This window comes from Anomaloglossus baeobatrachus, chromosome 3, assembly GCF_048569485.1.
Source record: "Anomaloglossus baeobatrachus isolate aAnoBae1 chromosome 3, aAnoBae1.hap1, whole genome shotgun sequence".
Lineage (NCBI taxonomy): Eukaryota > Metazoa > Chordata > Amphibia > Anura > Aromobatidae > Anomaloglossus > Anomaloglossus baeobatrachus.
In genome coordinates this window covers 54367933-54388647 of record NC_134355.1, presented here as the reverse complement: position 1 = coordinate 54388647, position 20715 = coordinate 54367933, and the positions used below count along the sequence as shown (strand labels likewise).

The following is a 20715-nucleotide window of genomic DNA, read 5'->3' as shown; positions in this document are numbered from 1 at the left end:
TTTAGGTAAGTATTATAAAGTGATTTTTACGTTCTACACAGCAGCCTGGGCTCTTATATACAGCATGTTAGAATGCTGTATATAAGAGCTCACTGGTGGTGGACGCAGTTTATAGGCCACAAATCTGCTGACAGGTTCCCTTTAAACACTCCCAGTCTTCAAGATTAACCAAAATGCCACCTGTGCAGTAGCACCAGCATCCTTTTTGGTTAGCTAAAAGAGCTCAAGAACAGTAAGATTGGGGCCAAATTAGGGTTAGATCCACAAGGATATGTTCAAGCTCTGCTTCTGCAGACCTAATGTCAATTAACCTTCTTATTTGTGGATCTGCAGTTTGTACTGCCACAGATCTGCAAAAGATTAGTCCCATTGTCAGCCATTGGGTAATCATTGGATTTTCTGTTCAGAATTTACAGGAAATAAGTAACATCAGATTTGGATCTTTTATTTCCTTGGTTGTGCTGAAAATCTGCACAGAATTTTTGAAGTGAACCTGTCAGGTGCGATATGCACACAGAGCCACGAGCAGTTCTCGGTGTATATTGCTAATCACTGCCTAACCATCCCTGTATCTAGTAGCATAGATAAAGAGCGCTATAGAAAAAGTATTTCTAAAGATCATTTATTATATGCTAATGAGCGCTGGGACTAGTCACAAGGGCATTCGTTCCTGCGCTTATTCCGCCCTCTTAGCATGTTAGCACAACCACAGTAAAGATGAAGGAAAGTTGGAGGAAGTACAGTACATATTGTTCTTACAAGGACACGGCTACTGATGTTTCAGCTGGACCAGTGTTCTGACTGTACTACTTCCAATTTATCAGGATCCCCTCTTCTGATTGGTAAGCAAGGTGTGATGTCATGTGTGCGTTGTGTGGCATCGATGATATCACACCAGGTCGGCTAATCGGAAGAGATGGTGTGGAGGTTCTCAGGGCTCTCGGATCTGGGCTACCAACGTGGCTGCTGGACAAAGTCTTGTGAATATTTTTGCTCAATTCCTTTATTGTGTTCATGAAGACCTGAACCACTAACTTTGGCAAGGCTTGCTGACTGTCAAATGTGTATTGGGGCCTACTGACTCCTCTCTGATCGGTATCGGGGGAGATGAGACTCGATTCTTCTAGTCTCCAGGGAGATGCCTGATCGACTTATTTCCTTGTCCCAGATAAAAACACCTGAAGACTGGACTACCGATGGGTAGTCCTCTAACCTATCTAAGGTGTGTGGGCACTATTAGTTTTATAGCTTGTTGTCCGAGCTCATCTGGCTCCAGATAGCAGTAGCTTCGCTCCTGTTGGCAATAAGAATTGGGCATGTTAAAATCCAACATGCCTGTTCCTTCGTTTCCCAGCAATCTTCCTTCGAGGGAATGCAGATCTACGATGTCCATGATGGATGTTGGGGATTTATGGTGCCTTTTGTCTGTTTGGAGGCCCATTAAAGCTCTTACAAATGGAGCTCTTGGACACTTTTTTTGTGGATATTGATTTTTGAAAAGTCCATAGAAACCTAAGTTTTGTGATTAACTGTAAAGAGCAGTGTAAGTATAATCAGCAGGTCATGTGTCCATGGATGTCCACCATGATGGACAACCATAAAAATATACATCAATCCCAAGCGGGACGATTCTCCTTTTTTGCTGATCTTCCGGCTATATTTAATTGTATTCAGCCCTTTGTCTGCATATATACATTTCCGATAGCTACGCACTTTTCCCCGAATTGATTTTTTTTTTTTATTGTAGAGGTGAACTTGACTCTTAAGTTAGATAAGTAATAGCGCAGAACAGGAGAGATTGCTTCTCATGCAGCCTGCCAGCCGGGCTCGGATGTTTGTAATTCACTCAGATGTAAGAGATAAGCTACAAATATGGACCGCTGCGCAAGCCAAGGAGATTTAGTTAATCTGACCTAGATGTTCTTTTGATGATTGAGTCCCTGTCCGAGCGCAACAGTTCTCAATATCAAAATGAAATGCAAGGATATCTGGCGTTCTTGTCGTTTGTCCTTGCAATGACAGCCTTTTTCAATCAGCCAGGAACAAGAGGGAGATTTAGTATATTAAGTTGTGCGGCTTTGCGGCTCTTTAGATCATTGGCATTTGAATCTGCGATGATATTGAAAGTTGTCAGTGAATGTAACTCCCGTCTCTTCGGGAGGAGGATTACCACGAAGTGAGACCAACTTTTACAGCGTAATTGTATTTACCGCCGTTCACCCTCGATTCACATTTTGCTACCACCAAAGTCCCTGTAGACTTTGAATTGATGCCGTCCGCCGTATACGTTGTTCTACACTTGTAGTCTCCGAGGCCTTTGTATTAAATGTAAATTTACAATTTTCTATTCTAAAGAGCAGTTTTGGTCTCTAATCACTAAAGCTGTGCTCATCCTAATCTTCCTGGTTCTGGTGGGACTCATAACAAAGTAGAAGCCTGTGGGCAAAACTCACCCATTCAAGTAAATAGGCCAGAAAAAAAAATGAATTGCACAAAGACGCTTCTGCTGTCCAATATAGATAGATAGATGTATTTTTATTTATTTTTTTTGCATTCAAGAAAAAGTTTTCGATCAAGCAAAAACAAGAAAAAAAAACAAACACTTGGAGAATCTGTCAGCAGGTTCTTGCTATGTAATCAGTAGGGACAGAGACCCGGATTCTGCTGATGTCACGTACAAAGCTGTTTTTTTGCGGTTTATATAAAATGTTTTATCAACCGGATATTATCACTACAGGACTAGGTGTGTCATGCCTCGTAGTCCAGCCACCAGTTATTTGCAGCTTTCTGGCAGTATACAGTGTACACAGAGAGCTGTCAATCAAAGGTGTGGGTGGGGTTATACAGAGTTCAGCATTTTGAGCTCTACTAGATCTTCAACAGAGAAAGCGGTGATTGTATCACAGCTGCTGCACCCAGAAAAACCTGGGGTTATACAAAGCTCAACAATCTGAGCTTTACTAGTTCTGCTGCAGAGAAAACTTTTTATCACAACTGCTGCACTCAGAAAAACAAAAAAAAAAGTGATACATCGCTGCAGTCAGGGTCTCTTCAGCTTAAACTGTGCTTGTGCAAATTATTCAATTACTGTCCCCACCTGTGCTACATCATACATGGCTATGATACAAGGACCAGAAAATATGGCTACTGTACAGTCGCGTGAATATGCCCAATGGGTTTCCAAGATTCCTTTTGTTTAGATATTTTGATAATGCTGTTATATTTTTTTTTCTTTTTAAATCTCACTACCTTTTTGGGTTTTTTTTTTTTAATAATAAAAAAACATTTGGCTGGAAATTCTCAAACTTCCCATTAATGCTAAAATAATACTGTTCTACATGAGACTTTTCAGCAGTCTCATTACCATCACAGATAAGATAAATAACCCCCTGTATATACAGTAGAAAACAGTGCTTACTTTTCAAAATAGGTCAAATCACAGCTCTCCTCCACCTACTCTACAATGGCATTTTTTTTTTCTGTGCAGAACTACGGAACTTCAATTTGTTTGTCGCTCCTAATTGGGAGACCCAGACAATTGGGTGTATAGCTACTGCCTCCGGAGGCCACACAAAGCATTACACTTAAAAGTGTAAGGCCCCTCCCCTTCTGCCTATACACCCCCCGTGGGATCACGGGTTCCTCAGTTTTCAAGCTTTGTGCGAAGGAGGTCAGACATCCACGCATAGCTCCACTGTTTTAGTCAGCAGCAGCTGCTGACTATGTCGGATGGAAGAAAAGAGGACCCATACTAGGGTCCCCAGCATGCTCCCTTCTCACCCCACTTTGTGTCGGCGGTGTTTGTTAAGGTTGAGGTACCCATTGCGGGTACAGAGGCTGGAGCCCACATGCTGCATCCTTCCCCATCCCCCTTTGGGCTCTGGGTGAGTGGGATTTACCGGTCTCCAGGCACAGAGACCGTGCTCCGTCCACAGCCCCTGGGGAATCTGCTGGATATGGAGCGGAGTTTCGTCAGGGACAGGGCCCTGCTACGCCAAGGTACTCTGTGTCCCCGTACAGACCGCGCACACACTACAGCATTGCTGGGTGTGTTAGTGCGCCGGGGACAATAGCGCTGCTGCGCTTGTGCCACACTTCCACAGCTTGCTAAGGGAGTTAGTGTGTGGGGAACTGCCGCGCCGGCCCCTGCTGACAGTTTTTACTGTGACGCGGCTGGGACTTGTGGTGTGCCGGGGACTTCCGCGCTGGCCGTGCAGATTTGTCGGCCGCGCTTTTTACTAGAGTCCCCGGCTTTTGCGGCCTAGTTCCGTTTCGTTCCCGCCCCCAGGCCTGCCAGTCAGGGGAAGGGCGGGACGCTATACAGAAAGTCAGCGCCGAGGGCTGGAGTCTGCTTTACATACTCCAGCCCTCACATTGAGCACAGTGGGAAGCCAGTTTCCCGCACTTTGTCTGAGGCACGCCCACGGTCCGCCCCTCTTCACAGAACGCCGGCAGCCATTCCTGATGTGCAGGCTGAGCTGGAAAGGGGAGACAAGTTCTGGGACACCCAGGCACGGGATTCTGGCGACTACACACCCGCTCTTAGCGGGCGGTAAGCGGCACCCTCCGGTGCTGACCCCACTAGTGAAAGTGTTCATTTGTATTTTTATGCATGCAGGCTATACATTGCACTAAGTCGCTGGTGATTCTTGGCTATATACCCTCCTGGAGGAGAATATAGCATGTCGTCCGCAAAAAAACAGGGGTGCCAAGGCACAGGCTTTCTATGCTGCTTGCACCGCTTGTGCGGCTGTTCTACAGGCAGGGTCCACTGACCCCCATTGTGTGCAGTGTTCGGTCCCTGTGCTCCCTGCTCGGCCAGGGCCTCTGCTGGAGGTGTCCCAGAGAGATCCACCTGTGAATACTGTCCAGGTGACGGGGACAGAGTTTGCAATTTTGGCGGATAGATTATCTGTGACTATGCCTCAGATTCTAGAAACTATGCAGTCTAGACCAGTAACTCAGACATGGGCGCTGTTGATTCATTGCTCCCTGGCCCCCCTCAGTTGGAACAGCTCCGGGGGTGTCCCACGCATCCCAGGGTGATGGCTCTGATACGGACGACAGTCCCAGACAGCCTAAGAGGGCTCGCTATGAGCGGCCCTCTACATCATCTCACTGGTCAGGCTCTCAGCAGGAGGATTCTCTGTGTGATGAGACGGAAATAGCTGATCAGGATTCTGACCCTGAGACCGCTCTCAATCTAGATACTCCTGATGGTGACGCCATAGTGAACAATCTATCGCGTCCATCAATAAAGTGTTGGATATTTCTCCCCCAGCTCCTCAAGTGGAGGAGTCAGCTTCACAGCAGGAGAAATTCCATTTCAGATTTCCCAAGCGGAAATTAAGTACTTTTCTGGACCATTCTGACTTTAGAGGGTCACTCCAGAAACACCACGCTTATCCAGATAAGTGTTTCTCCAATCGGCTTAAGGATACACGTTATTCCTTTCCTCCTGACGTGGTCAAGAGCTGGACCCAGTGTCCCAAGGTGGATCCCCCTATCTCCAGGCTTGCGGCTAGATCCATAGTTGCAATGGAGGATGGGGCTGCACTAAAAGATGCCACTGACAGACAGATGGAGCTCTGGTTGAAATCCATCTATGAGGCTATCGGCGCGTCGTTTGCTCCTGCATTCGCAGCCGTATGGGCACTCCAAGCTATTTCAGCTGGTCTTGCACAGATTGACACGGTCACACGTACATCTGTTCCGCAGGTGGCACCCTTAACCTCTCAAATGTCTGCATTTGCGTCTTACGCGATTAATGCTGTCCTGGACTCTACGAGCCGTACGGCAGTGGCATCTGCCTACTCCGTGGTTTTACGCAGAGCCTTGTGGTTAAGGGAATGGAAAGCAGATTCTGCTTCCTAAAAATGTTTAACCAGTTTGCCATTTTCGGGTGACCGGCTGTTTGGCGAGCGCTTGGATGAAATCATTAAACAGTCCAAGGGTCAGGATTCATCCTTACCTCAGCCCAGACAAAACAAACCCCAACAGAGGAGGGGACAGTCGGGGTTTCGGTCCTTTCGAGGTTCGGGCAGGTCCCAATTCTCCTCGTCCAAAAGGACTCAAAGGGATCAGAGGAGTTCAGATTCTTGGCGGGCTCAGTCACGCCCAAAAAAGACAGCCGGAAGACCCGCTACCAAGGCGGCTTCCTCATGACTTCCGGCCTCCTCCCTCCGCATCCCGGTCGGTGGCAGGCTCTCCCGCTTTGGCGACATTTGGCTGCCACAGGTCTGAGACCGTTGGGTGCGAGACATTCTGTCTCACGGGTACAGGATAGAGTTCAGTTCTCGTCCTCCAACTCGATTCTTCAGAACGTCTCCGCCTCCCGACCGAGCCGATGCGCTCCTACAGGCGGTATGCACTCTAAAGGCGGAAGGAGTGGTGATCCCTGTTCCCCTTCAAGAGCAAGGTCACGGTTTTTACTCCAATTTGTTTGTGGTACCAAAAAAGGACGGGTCTTTCCGTCCCGTTCTGGACCTAAAACTTCTCAACATCCACGTGTGAACCAGACTGTTCCGGATGGAATCCCTCCGATCCGTCATCGCCGCAATGTCTCAAGGAGATTTCCTAGCATCGATAGACATCAAGGATGCTTATCTCCACGTACCGATTGCTCCAGAGCATCAGCGTTTTCTACGCTTCATTATATGAGATGAACACCTTCAGTTCGTAGCCCTGCCTTTTCGTCTGGCGACAGCCCCACGGGTCTTCACCAAAGTCATGGCAGCTGTAGTTGCAGTCCTACACTCTCAGGGACACTCCGTGATCCCTTACTTAGACGATCTGCTGGTCAAGGCGCCTTCTCAAGAGGCATGCCAACACAGCCTGAACGTGGCGCTGGAGACCCTCCAGGGTTTCGGGTGGATCATCAACTTTCCAAGTCGAATCTAACCCCGACCCAGTCGATAACATATCTTGGCATGGAGTTTCATACTCTCTCAGCGGTAGTGAAGCTTCCGCTTGTCAAATAGCGTCCATTGCAGACAGGGGTGCAATCTCTCCTTCACGGTCAGTCACACCCCTTGAGACGCCTCATGCACTTCCTAGGAAGGTGGTGGCAGCAATAGAGGCAGTCCCTTTCGCGCAGTTTCATCTGCGTCCACTACAATGGGACATTCTCCGCCAATGGGACGGGAGGTCGACGTCCCTCGACAGCAACGTCTCTCTCTCTCAGGCGGCCAAGGATTCTCTTCGATGGTGGCTGCTTCCCACCTCATTGTCGAAAGGGAAATCCTTCCTACCTCCATCCTGAGCGGTAGTGACGACAGATGCGAGTCTGTCAGGGTGGGGAGCAATCTTTCTCCACCTCAGGGCTCAAGGTATGTGGACTCAGCAAGAGTCCACTCTTCAGATCAACGTTCTGGAGATCAGAGCAGTGTATCTTGCCCTACCAGCCTTCCAGCAGTGGCTGGAAGGCAAGCAGATCCGTATTCAGTCGGACAACTCCACAGCGGTGGCATACATCAACCACCAAGGAGGAACTCGCAGTCGGCAAGCCTTCCAGGAAGTCAGGCGGATTCTGACGTGGGTGGAAGCCACGGCCTCCACCATATCCGCAGTTCACATCCCAGCCAGGGTATGGACGCAGGGGAATGGTCTCTTCACACGGACGTGTTTTAAGAGATCTGTCGCCGCTGGGAGATGCCGGACGTCGACCTAATGGCGTCCCGGCACAACAACAAGGTCCCAGTTTTCATGGCACGGTCTCACGATCACCGAACTCTGGCGGCAGATGCCTTAGTTCAAGATTGGTCGCAGTTCCGGCTTCCTTATGTGTTTCCACCTCTGGCTCTGTTGCCCAGAGTGCTGCGCAAGATCAGGTCCGACTGCCGCCGCACCATCCTCGTCGCTCCAGACTGGCCAAGGAGGTCGTGGTACCCGGATCTGTGGCACCTCGCGGTAGGCCAACCGTGGGCACTACCAGACCGACCAGACTTGCTGTCTCAAGGGACGTTTTTTCCATCAGAATTCTGCGGCCCTGAACCTGACTGTGTGGCCATTGAGTCCTGGATCCTAGCGGGTTCAGGATTGTCTCAAGAGGTCATGGCCACCATGAGACAGGCCTGAGAACCTACCTGCGCCAAGATATACCACAGGACGTGGAAAATATTCTTGTCTTGGTGCTCTGCTCAGGGAGTCTCTCCCTGGCTATTTAGTTTGCCTACTTTTCTTTCCTTCCTGCAATCCGGGTTGGAAAAAGGTTTGTCGCTTAGCTCCCTCAAGGGGCAAGTCTCAGCGCTATCTGTATTTTTTCAGAAGCGCCCAGCACGACTTCCTCAGGTACGCACGTTCCTGCAAGGGGTCTGTCATATCGTCCCTCCTTACAAGGCGGCCGTTAGAGCCATGGGATCGGAACAGGGTTCTAATTGTTCTTCAGAAGCCGCCTTTCGAGCCTATGAGGGATGTTTCCCTTTCTCGCCTTTCACGGAAAGTGGCCTTTCTAGTAGCGGTCACGTCTCTCCGGAGAGTGTCCGAGCTAGCAGCGCTGTCATGCAAATCTCCCTTCCTGGTGATTCACCAGGACAAGGTGGTTTTTGCGCCCTATTCCGGAGTTTCTCCCTAAGGTGGTATCCCCGTTTCATCTTAATCAGGATATCTCCTTGCCTTCCTTGTGCCCTCATCCAGTTCATCAATTGAAAAGGATTTGCATTTGTTGGATCTCGTGAGAGCACTCAGGATCTACATTTCCCGCACGGCGCCCCTGTGCCGCTCGGATGCACTCTTTGTCCTTGTCGCTGGTCAGCGCAAAGGGTCGCAAGCTTCCAAATCCACCCTAGCTCGGTGGATCAAGGAACCAATTCTTGAAGCCTACCGTTCTGCTGGGCTTCCGGTTCCCTCAGGGCTGAAGGCCCATTCTACCAGAGCCGTGGGTGCGTCCTGGGCATTACGACACCAGGCTACGGCTCAGCAGGTGTGCCAGGCGGCTACCTGGTCGAGTCTGCACACTTTTACCAAACACTATCAAGTGCATACCTACGTTTCGGCGGACGCCAGCCTAGATAGACAAGTCCTTCAGGCGGCGACGGCCCACCTGTAGAGTAGGGCTGTTTTTACGGTCCTATCACGAGGGGTTATTATACCCACCCAGGGACTGCTTTTGGACGTCCCAATTGTCTGGGTCTCCCAATTAGGAGCGACAAAGAAGAAGGGAATTTTGTTTACTTACCGTAAATTCCTTTTCTTCTAGCTCCAATTGGGAGACCCAGCACCCGCCCTGTTTGCTTAGGGATTTTTGTTTGTTCGGGTACACATGTTGTTCATGTTGAATGGTTTCGGTTCTCCGATGTTCCTTCGGATTGAATTTGTTCTTAAACCAGTTATTGGCTTTCCTCCTTCTTGCTTTGGCACTAAAACTGAGGAACCCGTGATCCCACGGGGGGGTGTATAGGCAGAAGGGGAGGGGCCTTACACTTTTAAGTGTAATGCTTTGTGTGGCCTCCGGAGGCAGTAGCTATACACCCAATTGTCTGGGTCTCCCAATTGGAGCTAGAAGAAAAGGAATTTACGGTAAGTAAACAAAATTCCCTTCTTCTTTATTGGGTTTGAGTCAATCAATTGCTGCTAATGTTCATGTAACGAGCAGGAAATAAGAAATCTAATGTTAATTATATAGTTTAGATCGCAATATAAAAAAAATACATTAACAATTTAACAAAAAAACTGACATCTTCTGATGACACTTTCCCTTTCTAGCTATGAATTTCCTGTCTGAAAGGCCGCATAAGCGGAAAAAATTAATTGTTGCAAGAAGTCTTGTCCGAGTTCCTTTCTTAGCCTTATGATTGCGTTATTAGGTGAAAGTAATGAAAAGTTAGGTGAGAATTTTTCTTTTTCTCTTTTGTATTAGACGCCCGGCTTGAGGTCACATCCAGGCAAGATGAGCTGGTTTGCTGATCGATGTCTCAGAACGAACCAGGTAATGTATCGTTGGGTTGGGTTATTGGCACTTGTAAGGTCTGCACCATTTGCAAGTGCGTCAAGAGCCATGAGTGTGCTTTAATGAATAAATAATAAAATAAAATACTAATAAATGTATATATATAAAATTATTATTCTTTATTTATAGCGCTCCATTGATTCCATGGTGCTGTACATGAGAAGTGGTTACATACAGAATACATACAAAAGTTACAATAGACAGACTGGTACAGAGGGAAGAGGACCCTGCCCTTGCGGGCTTACATTCTATAGGATTTTGGGGAGGAGACAGTAGGTGGGGTGTTGGTCGGGTGGCATCTCTGCACCGTGGTGAGGCGAAGGTCCGCTCGGTGGTGAGGCGGCAGCTCCGCACGGTGGTGGTGGTGAAGCAGGGGGGTCATTGGAGATTATAGGCATTCCTGAACAGATGAGTTTTCAAGTTCCGTTTGAAACAGGCGAGTGTAGCAGATAGTCTGACGTGTTGAGGCAGAGAATTCCAGAAGACTATAGAAATTATATATATATATATATAATATAATATATATATATATATATATATATAATATATATTAGCTCTCTCTCGATAGAATATATAACATTTTGCTCCAATATCCTCCAGTATGATATTAGCCTTATAGGGGAAGGAAAATAATATAATAAATAATAATAGAAAGTATATATTAAAATAAAATATATCAGAATAAATCCAAAAAAAAAAATAAAATGTATATATACACAAACACATACAGTATATATTATAGAGAGAGAGAGTTAGAAAAGCCGTGTGCAGAGTGTAATACTATATCTTGCGTTATCCCCATTTTCACCAAGCCTCCTTGGTAGGAAAGTAAATAGAGGTTTATGTTATGGGGAACCCTTTTTTTTTTTTTTTTTTTTTTTTTATATAGGGTTTTTTCCGCATGGTAATTGGCTAGGCTCTCATCCTATTCAGCTTCTTCTCTATTGCCCACCTAGTTAGTTAGATAAGACAGATGTCATCTTTTGTACAGTGAAAACAAGTTATCTCCTATGCATAGAATAAGTGAAAACTTACCGAACAGTGAGTAGAACAGCACATTTTTATTCCTATTACAAAATGATGCAGCAGGTCAAATGCTCAATCTATGCTCCATTCATTCTCTATGGGACTGAGAGAAAAAGCCAGGCGCGGCGATTTGCAGCCCCATAGAGGATGAATGGAGCGGTGGTCGGCTATTTTGTAATGGGGATAAAAATTCTCTGTTCTGATGATCAGCGCAGGTCCCTGCGGTTGGATTTGTGATGTATCTTGTGGATACGTGGTAACTTGCCCTCTTCAGAGATCCCCTTTAAATAGTCGGTCATTTCTGATGTCGAGACGGGACGAAGAAGCAGAGACCAGTGAAAACCAGGTAATCGTCAGAACAGGAGCTGTGGGGGGTCAGCGACAGTGAGTTTTACTATTATATCTATTTCTTGTAACTAGCTTGGAGCCGATTTTTATCCCTTGGATTATTTCTTTAAATGAATGTTTACTTGGGTGGGGTATTAATCTAACATTCCAGTGCTACATGGTCCTTTCCCCATAGAGTATCTGAGATTCTCCATGTTGTCTCTGTTGCAGGTGGAATTGTTGGAGAAGTGTGTAGAAATCTCCCAGAAACTATTTGACTGCGATCGAGAGAACCTGTACTTTCAACTCTTCAAAATATATGGTATATTTCATATTACATCATTTTCTCGGCTTTAAAAGTCTAAAACTACAGATGTATCCATTTTGGCGTATTGCTTGCCTTTTCTCTTAACTTGACATCTCCCAAGAGATTTTTGTATACTCTGTTGGGAGATGTTTATGCTACTTGTGTCTATCTGTAGCCACCCAGTGGTTGTGATATCCCATGCAGACTCTCAAGGCTTTTACTAGTATGTTGTGATATTATATTGCATTTATTTTTCTTTATCGTGCCTTTGGGAGACCCAGACCTTGGGTGTTTAGCTTCTGCCTCCGGAGGACACACAAAGTACTACACCTAAAAGTGTAGCTCTTCCCTCTGAGCTTATACACCCCCTGGTGAGCTAGTCACAGCCAGTTTATCGCTTTGTGTTCAGAAGGCATACATCCACACATGCATTCTCATATGATTTTTTTTTTGGAAAAAGATTGAAGAAGTGCGGGTCCACGTCTGGACTCCCGGCATATCCCTTCTCACCCCACTGTGTCGGTGGTGTTGTAAGGTTGATTTCCAAGGCTGGAGCCTTACATGCCGTGCTCCTTCACCATCCCTCCTGGGCTCTGGATTGAAGTGAGAGCCAGCGCGGTCTCCATGCCTGGCAGGAGACCGGTCTCCGTCCACAGCCCCTTGAGGACTCTGCTGGACAGGAGCACTCATCCCCAGGGACCTGGCCCTGCGTCTCAGCAGCTAAGTACCTGAGACGTTCATATGTTGGGGGTCCCTGTCCTTTATTGTATGGGGAGAGTGTGTTTGCTGTATTTGTTTTGGCATTTCCGGTGGGTCCTCTGGTTTTCGCCCGAGAACCGCGCCGATTGTGCCTGCGCGTCGGCCTCGCTGCTCAACTTTAGGCCCCGGCTTCGCCGGAGGCCTAGTTTCTGTTACCTGCCCTCGCATGTCACTCATGCAGAGGGACAGGCACGGCTCCTCCCGGCGGCCGTCCTGCACAGGGGAGGGACACTCCCCACTGCTTGTGCGTGACTCCTCCCCTGCAGGTCTCTATGGCCCTCCAGATCCCGCTTTCCTACAGGGACGCCCCCGTCCCGCCCCCTCTCTTCGCTCCGGCGGCCTTTTTCTTGGACAGGGTTCACTCTGCGCTGGGCCATCCTGCACTCTGTATCCCTGCTGAGGTGCTGTGCATTGGGGGTCCGGGCTTCGGGATCTGGAGGGCACACAACACCGCTTCCAGCGGTCTGGTAAGCCACAGCCGGTCTCTGGTTGTGGACCTCTGAATATACTCCCTGGGGTTCATTCTCTTTGTAGAAGCTGTTTTCCCCACTCCAGCAGCATGTCTCACACGAGGAGCAAGGCTCCAAAGCTTTATACTGCATGCGCTGCATGTAAGCTCCTGCTGCCTGAACCGAGCACCTATCCACATTGTGATGTCTGCTCTAACTTGGAGGTGCCACAGCCTGGAGTCTCACCCCCAGTGGTCTCTCAGGCTGCTTCTGCACCTGTGGCTGAACCCCCGGCCTGGGTAGAGTCCTTCCCTAGGTCTATCTCCCAGTCATTTGCTGAGTCCATGGGACTTCTGTCTAGGACTTTGATGAATATGCATCAGCCCCCTTCACAGGGTGCCTCTAATGCTCTTGCTAAGGGTCCTTCAGGATCCCTATCCTCTGACCTCCGTCCACTGGAGCTCACAGAGGATTCATCATCAGGGCACAGACCCCGTCCTCCTAAGAGGCGCCGCAGGGTTTCCTCTCCCTCCTCATCCCGTGGCTCTGATTCAAGAGCTGACTCGCAGGATGAGGAGGATGCCTTTACAGGGGGTTCGGAGGCTAACTCCATGTGCCCTATTGATCTTTCCGAGGGTGACTCAGAATTTAGTGACTTGATTGCTTCCATTAATTCTGTACTGGATCTCAATCCGCCAGTATCAGAGGAGCAACCTTCTCTGGCAGAAAAGCACCAGTTTACCTCGCCTAAGAGAGTAAAGAGTGTGTTCTTTAACCACTCCAGTTTTCAGAACGCTGTGACCAAACCCAGGGCCTGTCCTGACAAACGCTTCCCAAAGCGTGGTTCTGATGACCGTTTTCCCTTTCCACCTGAGGTGGTCAAGGAGTGGGCTCACTCCCCAAAGGTAGATCCTCCGGTGTCTAGGCTCTCAGCCCGGACCGTTGTGTCGGTGGCTGATGGCACTTCCTTTAGGGATGCCACTGACCGTCAGATTGACCTTCTGGCCAAATCCGTGTATGAAGCGGCGGGGGCCGCGTTTTCCCCGACTTTTGCAGCAGTGTGGGGCCTCAAAGCCATCTCTGCTTCTCTAGAGGAGATGCATTCCCTCACCAGAGAATCTATGCCCGAGATGGTTGCCTTAACTTCTCAAGCTTCAGCTTTTTCTTCTTATGCCATGTGTGCCATGCTAGAGGCTTCTCACCGCACTGCGGTGGCTTCGGCTAATTCCCTCGTTATCCGCAGGATCTTGTGGCTTCGAGAGTGGAAGGCAGATGCATCTTCAAAGAAGTACCTTGCTGGGCTCCCTTTTGCTGGTTCCCGGCTGTTCGGTGAACAGCTGGATGAAATTATTAAAGAAGCTACTGGCGGGAAGAGTACTTCCATGCCACAAACCAAGACCAGGAAACCTGTCCAGGGTAGGATTCAGTCGAGGTTTCGCTCCTTTCGTTCCTCCAACTGGTCGTCCTCGAAGCCCTCCGCCTCGTCCGCTCACTCAGCTAAGGACCAGAAATCCAACTGGCGCTCAAAAGCGCGTCCACAGAAGACCGCAGGAGGTGCTGCCACTAAGGCAGCCTCCTCGTGACTCTCTGCCCGCTCCAGCAACGTCCTTAGTCGGTGGCAGGCTCTCCCACTTTGGCGACGCTTGGTTTCAACAAGTCTCCGATCAGTGGGTGAGAGATATCATCTCTCACGGCTACAGGATAGAATTCTCTTCCAGCCCACCAAACAGATTTTTTCTCTCAACTCCCCCCTGCTCCAAGGCCGCCGCCTTCTCGCAGGCCGTGGCGTCCTTGCAGGCCAACGGAGTGATTGTCCCAGTTCCCACTCAGGAACGGTTCAGAGGTTTTTACTCAAATCTCTTCCTAGTTCCAAAAAAGGACGGTACGTTCCGGCCCATCCTGGATCTCAAGCTTCTCAACAAGCATGTCCGCGTGCGGCACTTTCGCATGGAGTCTCTGCGATCAGTCATTGCCTCAATGACCCAAGGGGATTTCCTGGCGTCCATCGACATCAGAGATGCCTATCTACATGTGCCAATTGTAGTTTCACACCAGCGTTGGCTACGCTTTGCAATAGGAGAAGATCATTTCCAATTCGTGGCTCTCCCCTTCGGGTTAGCCACGGCCCCTCGGGTATTCACCAAGGTCATGGCAGCAGTGATTGCGGTTCTGCACCTCCAGGGGTTGGCAGTGCTCCCTTACCTGGACGACCTTCTAGTCAAGACTCCATCCAGCGCAGACTGTCAGCGGAGTGTCTCGCTCACTCTCGCCACTCTAGCCCAATTCGGGTGGCTTGTCAATCTTCCCAAATCCACTCTGACTCCGACCCAGAGTCTCACGTACCTAGGGATGCAGTTCGAGACTTTGCCGGCACTTGTGAAGTTGCCCTTAAACAAACAGCTGTCACTCCAGTTGGCGGTGCGCTCTCTCCTGAGGCCCCGCCGTTATACCCTCAGGCGTCTGATGCAGGTGCTGGGTCAAATGGTGGCGTCCATGGAGGCTGTTCCCTTTGCCCAGTTCCATCTGCGCCCCCTGCAGCTGGACATTCTCCGCTGTTGGGACAAGCGGCCTTCCTCCTTACACAAGTTAGTGGCTCTGTCGCCACGGACCAAGAGCTCTCTTCAGTGGTGGCTTCGGCCCCTCTCCCTGTCCCAAGGGCGCTCCTTCCTGGCCCCGTCCTGGGTGATTCTCACCACGGATGCCAGTCTATCCGGCTGGGGAGCGGTAGGTCTCCACCACAGAGCACAGGGCACTTGGACTCCGTCCGAGTCAGCCCTTTCAATCAATGTGCTGGAAACCAGAGCCGTGCTTCTAGCTCTCCTAGCATTTCACCACATGCTGGCGGGCAGGCACATTCGAATCCAGTCAGACAACGCGACAGCGGTTGCCTACATCAATCATCAAGGCGGGACACGCAGCCGCCTGGCAATGATGGAGGTACAACGCATTCTTCAATGGGCGGAGGACTCCAGGTCCACCATATCTGCAGTCCACATCCCAGGTGTGGACAACTGGGAGGCAGATTATCTCAGCTGTCAAAGCGTGGACTGTGGCGAGTGGTCCCTGCACCCGGCAGTATTTCAGTCGATCTGCCGCAAATGGGGCACTCCGGACGTGGACCTAATGGCATCCCGTCACAACAACAAAGTTCCTGTTTATGTGGCTCGCTCCCACGATCCTCAGGCCTTCGCCGCGGACGCTCTGGTTCAGGACTGGTCCCAGTTTCGTCTGTCCTACGTGTTTCCCCCTCTAGCTCTCTTGCCCAGAGTCCTGCGCAAGATCAGAATGGAGGGTCGTCGAGTTATTCTCCTTGCCGACTCTTCTGTCTTTTCTACAGTCCGGTCTGCAGCTAGGACTGTCCCTCAACTCTCTCAAGGGACAAGTTTCGGCTCTGTCAGTTCTGTTACAGCGGCGTCTCGCTCGGCTGGCTCAGGTCCGCACCTTCATGCAGGGCGCGTCTCACATCATTCCGCCTTACCGGCGGCCCTTGGACCCCTGGAACCTTAACTTGGTTCTCACGGTCTTGCAGAAACCCCCCTTTGAGCCTCTTGGGGAGGTTTCTTTGTATCGTCTTTCACAGAAAGTGGCCTTTGTGATTGCCATAACTTCTCTCAGGAGAGTCTCTGATTTGGCTGCGCTCTCCTCGGAGTCACCTTTTTTAGTCTTTCATCAAGACAAGGTGGTTCTACGTCCGACTCCGGACTTTCTTCCTAAGGTGGTCTCTCCCTTCCACCTTAACCAGGACATTACCTTACCTTCCTTCTGTCCGGCCCCTGTTCATCGCTTTGAAAAAGCTCTACATACTCTAGATCTGGTGCGTGCTCTCCGGATCTATGTGTCTCGCACCTCTGCGCTTAGACGGTGCACCTCTCTTTTTCTGCTAACCACAGGTCGGCGCAAGGGCCTCCCTGCTTCTAAGCCGACCTTAGCCCGTTGGATTAGGTCGACCATTTCGGACGCCTACCAGAGTACGCAGGCGCCTTCCCCGCCGGGGAGCAAAGCACACTCGACCAGAGCGGTCGGTGCCTCTTGGGCTTTTAGGCACCAGGCTACGGCTCAACAAGTCTGTCAGGCTGCCACTTGGACTAGCCTGCATACCTTCTCGAAGCACTACCAAGTGCATACTCATGCTTCGGCAGATGCGAGCTTGGGCAGATGCATTCTTCAGGCGGCGGTCGCCATTTGTGAAGTTAGGTTCTGCCTACTTCTTAGTTTTTCTGTTTATTTCCCACCCAGGGACTGCTTTGGAACGTTCCAAGGTCTGGGTCTCCCAAAGGAACGATAAAGAAAAAGAGAATTTTGTTTACTTACCGTAAATTCTTTTTCTTATAGTTCCGTCTTGGGAGACCCAGCACCCTCCCTGTTGCCTGTTGGCAATTTCCTTGTTCCGCGTGTTTTCACCGGCTGTTGTCGTGGACAGTCTCTCCGGTTGTTCCGGCTCTTGCTCTGTTCTACTTGTGGGTGGCTATTCTCCTTCAGCTTTTGCACTAAACTGGCTGTGACTGGCTCACCAGGGGGTGTATAAGCTCAGAGGGAGGAGCTACACTTTTAGGTGTAGTACTTTGTGTGTCCTCCGGAGGCAGAAGCTAAACACCCAAGGTCTGGGTCTCCCAAGACGGAACTATAAGAAAAAGAATTTACGGTAAGTAAACAAAATTCTCTTTTTTGAGATATCGGAGCCCTTATTCAGTTATGTTCACCCTCGCCGCTACTATCGGTATTTGGGTCTAAAGTTTCCTTTATGGCAAATGAAGGGGTTTTCCCACTATAGAAAACCGTGGGATAAGCCATAAGTGGCAGCTATCAGGAGGGTCCTTACTGATTGATCTGCCACTTAAAGGGAACCTGTCAGGTTAAGAAGAAAAAATGCTATTAACCTGTAGATATGAGGTTAATCTGCAGGTTAATAGTGTTCTAAAGTTACCCAGCGCCGACACTGAAAGCCCCGCTGCCGGGAGGAAATGTTCTAATCCTGAGCTGGCTATCAGTCAGTGCAGGGAGCACAGTTCCAGTTGTCGTTCATGATGCATGGAGCGATAACTGAAGCCACCCTGGGATATCGCCACTATGACCGAAAGCCTGAAGCTGCCTTGAGGCCTAAAGTTCATTTCCTCCCGGTAGCGGGGCTCTTGGTGTCGGCACTGGGCAGCTTCAGGACACTATTAACCTGCAGACTAGCCTCATATATACAGGTTTAGGACGGAATCACATGTGCAAGTGACTCGCGTGTGACTCGTGTCACATCACCCGGCACGGCGAGATGCTCTTCGGACAGGAACATCTTCGCTGCATAGAAGTACATGCAGGCAACACACTCCTGTCCAGGCCTGGTGATGCGATGCGAGTCACACGCAGGTCACTTGCAAGTGTGACTCCAGCCTAATAATGGATTTTACCTGACAAGGTACCCTTTAAAGGGAATCTGTCAGCAGGTTCTCGCTAAATCATCTGACAGTAGCATAATATAGTTAAGGAGATTTTGAATCCAGTGGTGTATCACATAGATTGCTGGCTGCAGCCGTTCTCACATAATTAAAGAATTTAGAGCCAGGAAAACACGAGAGCTGATTGTGCTTCCCCGACCACAACAGGCTCTCTATAGAGATTGTGCATTGACTGTGAGGTGTCAAACACAGGAGAGGGTGTGCCGGACTGCTGGGCATGAGCAACATCAATGATAATCACCAAGTGATAAAGCCTTTAGTTTAAAAAAGACCAACCAGCAGGATTTTGCTATATGAGGTGCAGGCGGTGCCATACAGGCAGTAAGATGCAGATTCCAGGCATACCTGTTATAGAAAGATCCAATGCTTGGTGATAAAATATCTTTAATCAAAGTTGCAGAAAAGCACTGCACTTTTATTGATGGGTACAAAGGCACCGGGTCTTTGTGGGTCGGGTCCTCCCATTTATTCCTCCTCCTCACGCGTCCTCTGGTTTGCCCCCTTTTCTTTATTTGAATATTGCGCTGCCATTGCTGTTGTTGATGGCGCATTCAAATTGCCACAATACTCAGGTCTTCAGTAAAATGGTGTCAGAGTCCACGCATGCGCGTACCGCGATCTCTGGCGCCACTTTATTGAATACACTGCTGTGAAGACTGAGAAGCATTGGCACGTGTGCAGTTTTATTTATTTATTTTTTTTTACATCTGCGCACATGCCGATGCTTCTCATAGTCTTCACCGCAGTGTGTTCTATGAAATGGTGCCGGAGATTGTGATACACTCATGCGCGTACTCCGCTGCCATTTTTGTGAAGACCTGAGTAGTGTGGCAATGCAATATTCAAATAAAGAAAAGGGGGCGAGCCAGAGGATGCCGGAGGGGGAATAAACGGGAGAACCTGACCCACAAAGATCCGTCCATGTTGCACTTAACAAAGTGCAGTGCTTTTCTGCAACTTTGATTAAAGATATTTCATCAACCAAGCATCAGATCTTTCTATAACAGGTATGCCAGGATTCAGCATCTTACTGCCTGTATGGCACCGCCCGCACCTCATATAGCAAAATCCTGCTGGTTGGTTCCCCTTAAGTAAACCATAGCTCACAGACAGATAAGAGAAGAACAGTTGCTTTTTATTTTTTAACCCTTGCAGCATGGTGTCTTCAGCTTGTATAGCAAAAACCTTCTGACATAGTCCCTTTAATAAACACTCTTCAAAATCATTTGCAGGTTGAAACCTTAATTATTAGCTGAACTCCTTTAACACTTGAAGTCCCAGAAATTTCGAGCTCCCCCCTGAAGTCCCGAAAGATGGTTAAATGACCCATAGTCCAAATTGAATAGAACTAACTAGAAACTAAATGGCTAAACTCAATGGAAAACCGCAACCTCCTGTGGTGCGACAGTAATGGCCTTCATTACAGAACAAAAGACAGTGATTATAGGATGTTAGCTAAAATCCTTCAGGTCATTCGACCCGTCTCTGGGTTCCAAAGGTAGAAATGTTAAATGACCCCTCGCTGAGACGTCTAGTGTTAATATACCATATATCAGGATCTGTAGGGTTTCAGCATGCTTATTGGCTTTGCTTAAACTTTTGAGGTGCAGCTCTGAGGACCATAGCGCCACCCTTATCATGGGTTCTCTTTGGTACTGGAATTTGGCTTTCATGCAAGTGAATGGAGCTGAGCAGTAATACCGCACTCAATCTGTGGACAAGTATGCGGCTTGATTGTGGTTGGTCCCATCAACTATTTCTTTTTTCATTTGCTTTATTTGTTTCTTTTTGTTTTCCAGATAAGAATAACGACTGGGAAAAGGCAAAGACCACATGGTACACAATGAAGGAAGAAGGCGTTGTGCCCCAGGAGACGACGCTGACCCTATTAAGAAACATATTTAGGAAAAATGGACAAGATGTTAATGATCATATATCAGAGGTAACTAGACTCCGTTCTTCAACATCTGCCTAGCGGCGAAATGTGCATGGCTTTAGGCTTTTATAGATTGTAAGCAATTAAAGTCCAAAATGGGAAAACACTTTTCTTTATCGTTCCTTTGGGAGACCCAGACCATGGGTGTTTAGCTTCTGCCTCCGGAGGACACACAAAGTACTACACTTAAAAGTGTAGCTCCTCCCTCTGAGCTTATACACCCCCTGGTAGCCAGTCCTAGCCAGTTTATCGCTTTGTGTTCAGGAGGACATACATCCACACATGCATTCTCATCTGATTTGTTTGACTTTTGGAAAGAGTTTGAAGAAAAGCGGGTCCATGTCTGGACTCCCGGCATGTCCCTTCTCTACCCACTGTGTCGGCGGTGTTGTTAAGGTTGATTTACAAGGCAGAACCCTTACATGCCGCGCTCCTTCACCATCCCTTCTGGGCTCTGGCTTGAAGTGGGAGCCAGCACGGTCTCCATGCCTGGCAGGAGTCCGGTCTCCATCCACAGACCC

At 48.8% G+C, this 20715-nt stretch overlaps 1 protein-coding gene across 1 annotated transcript in view; it reads left to right on the top strand.

Moving 5' to 3' along the window:
* Window positions 1-20715, top strand: part of LRPPRC (leucine rich pentatricopeptide repeat containing) — a 334390-nt gene that overhangs the window by 240583 nt on the left and 73092 nt on the right. Inside the window, exons 26-28 of the mRNA XM_075339187.1 lie at window positions 9857-9925; window positions 11531-11621; window positions 20058-20200. Of these exons, the coding sequence (XP_075195302.1) occupies window positions 9857-9925; window positions 11531-11621; window positions 20058-20200 (303 nt within the window). The remainder of the gene's footprint in view (window positions 1-9856; window positions 9926-11530; window positions 11622-20057; window positions 20201-20715) is intronic.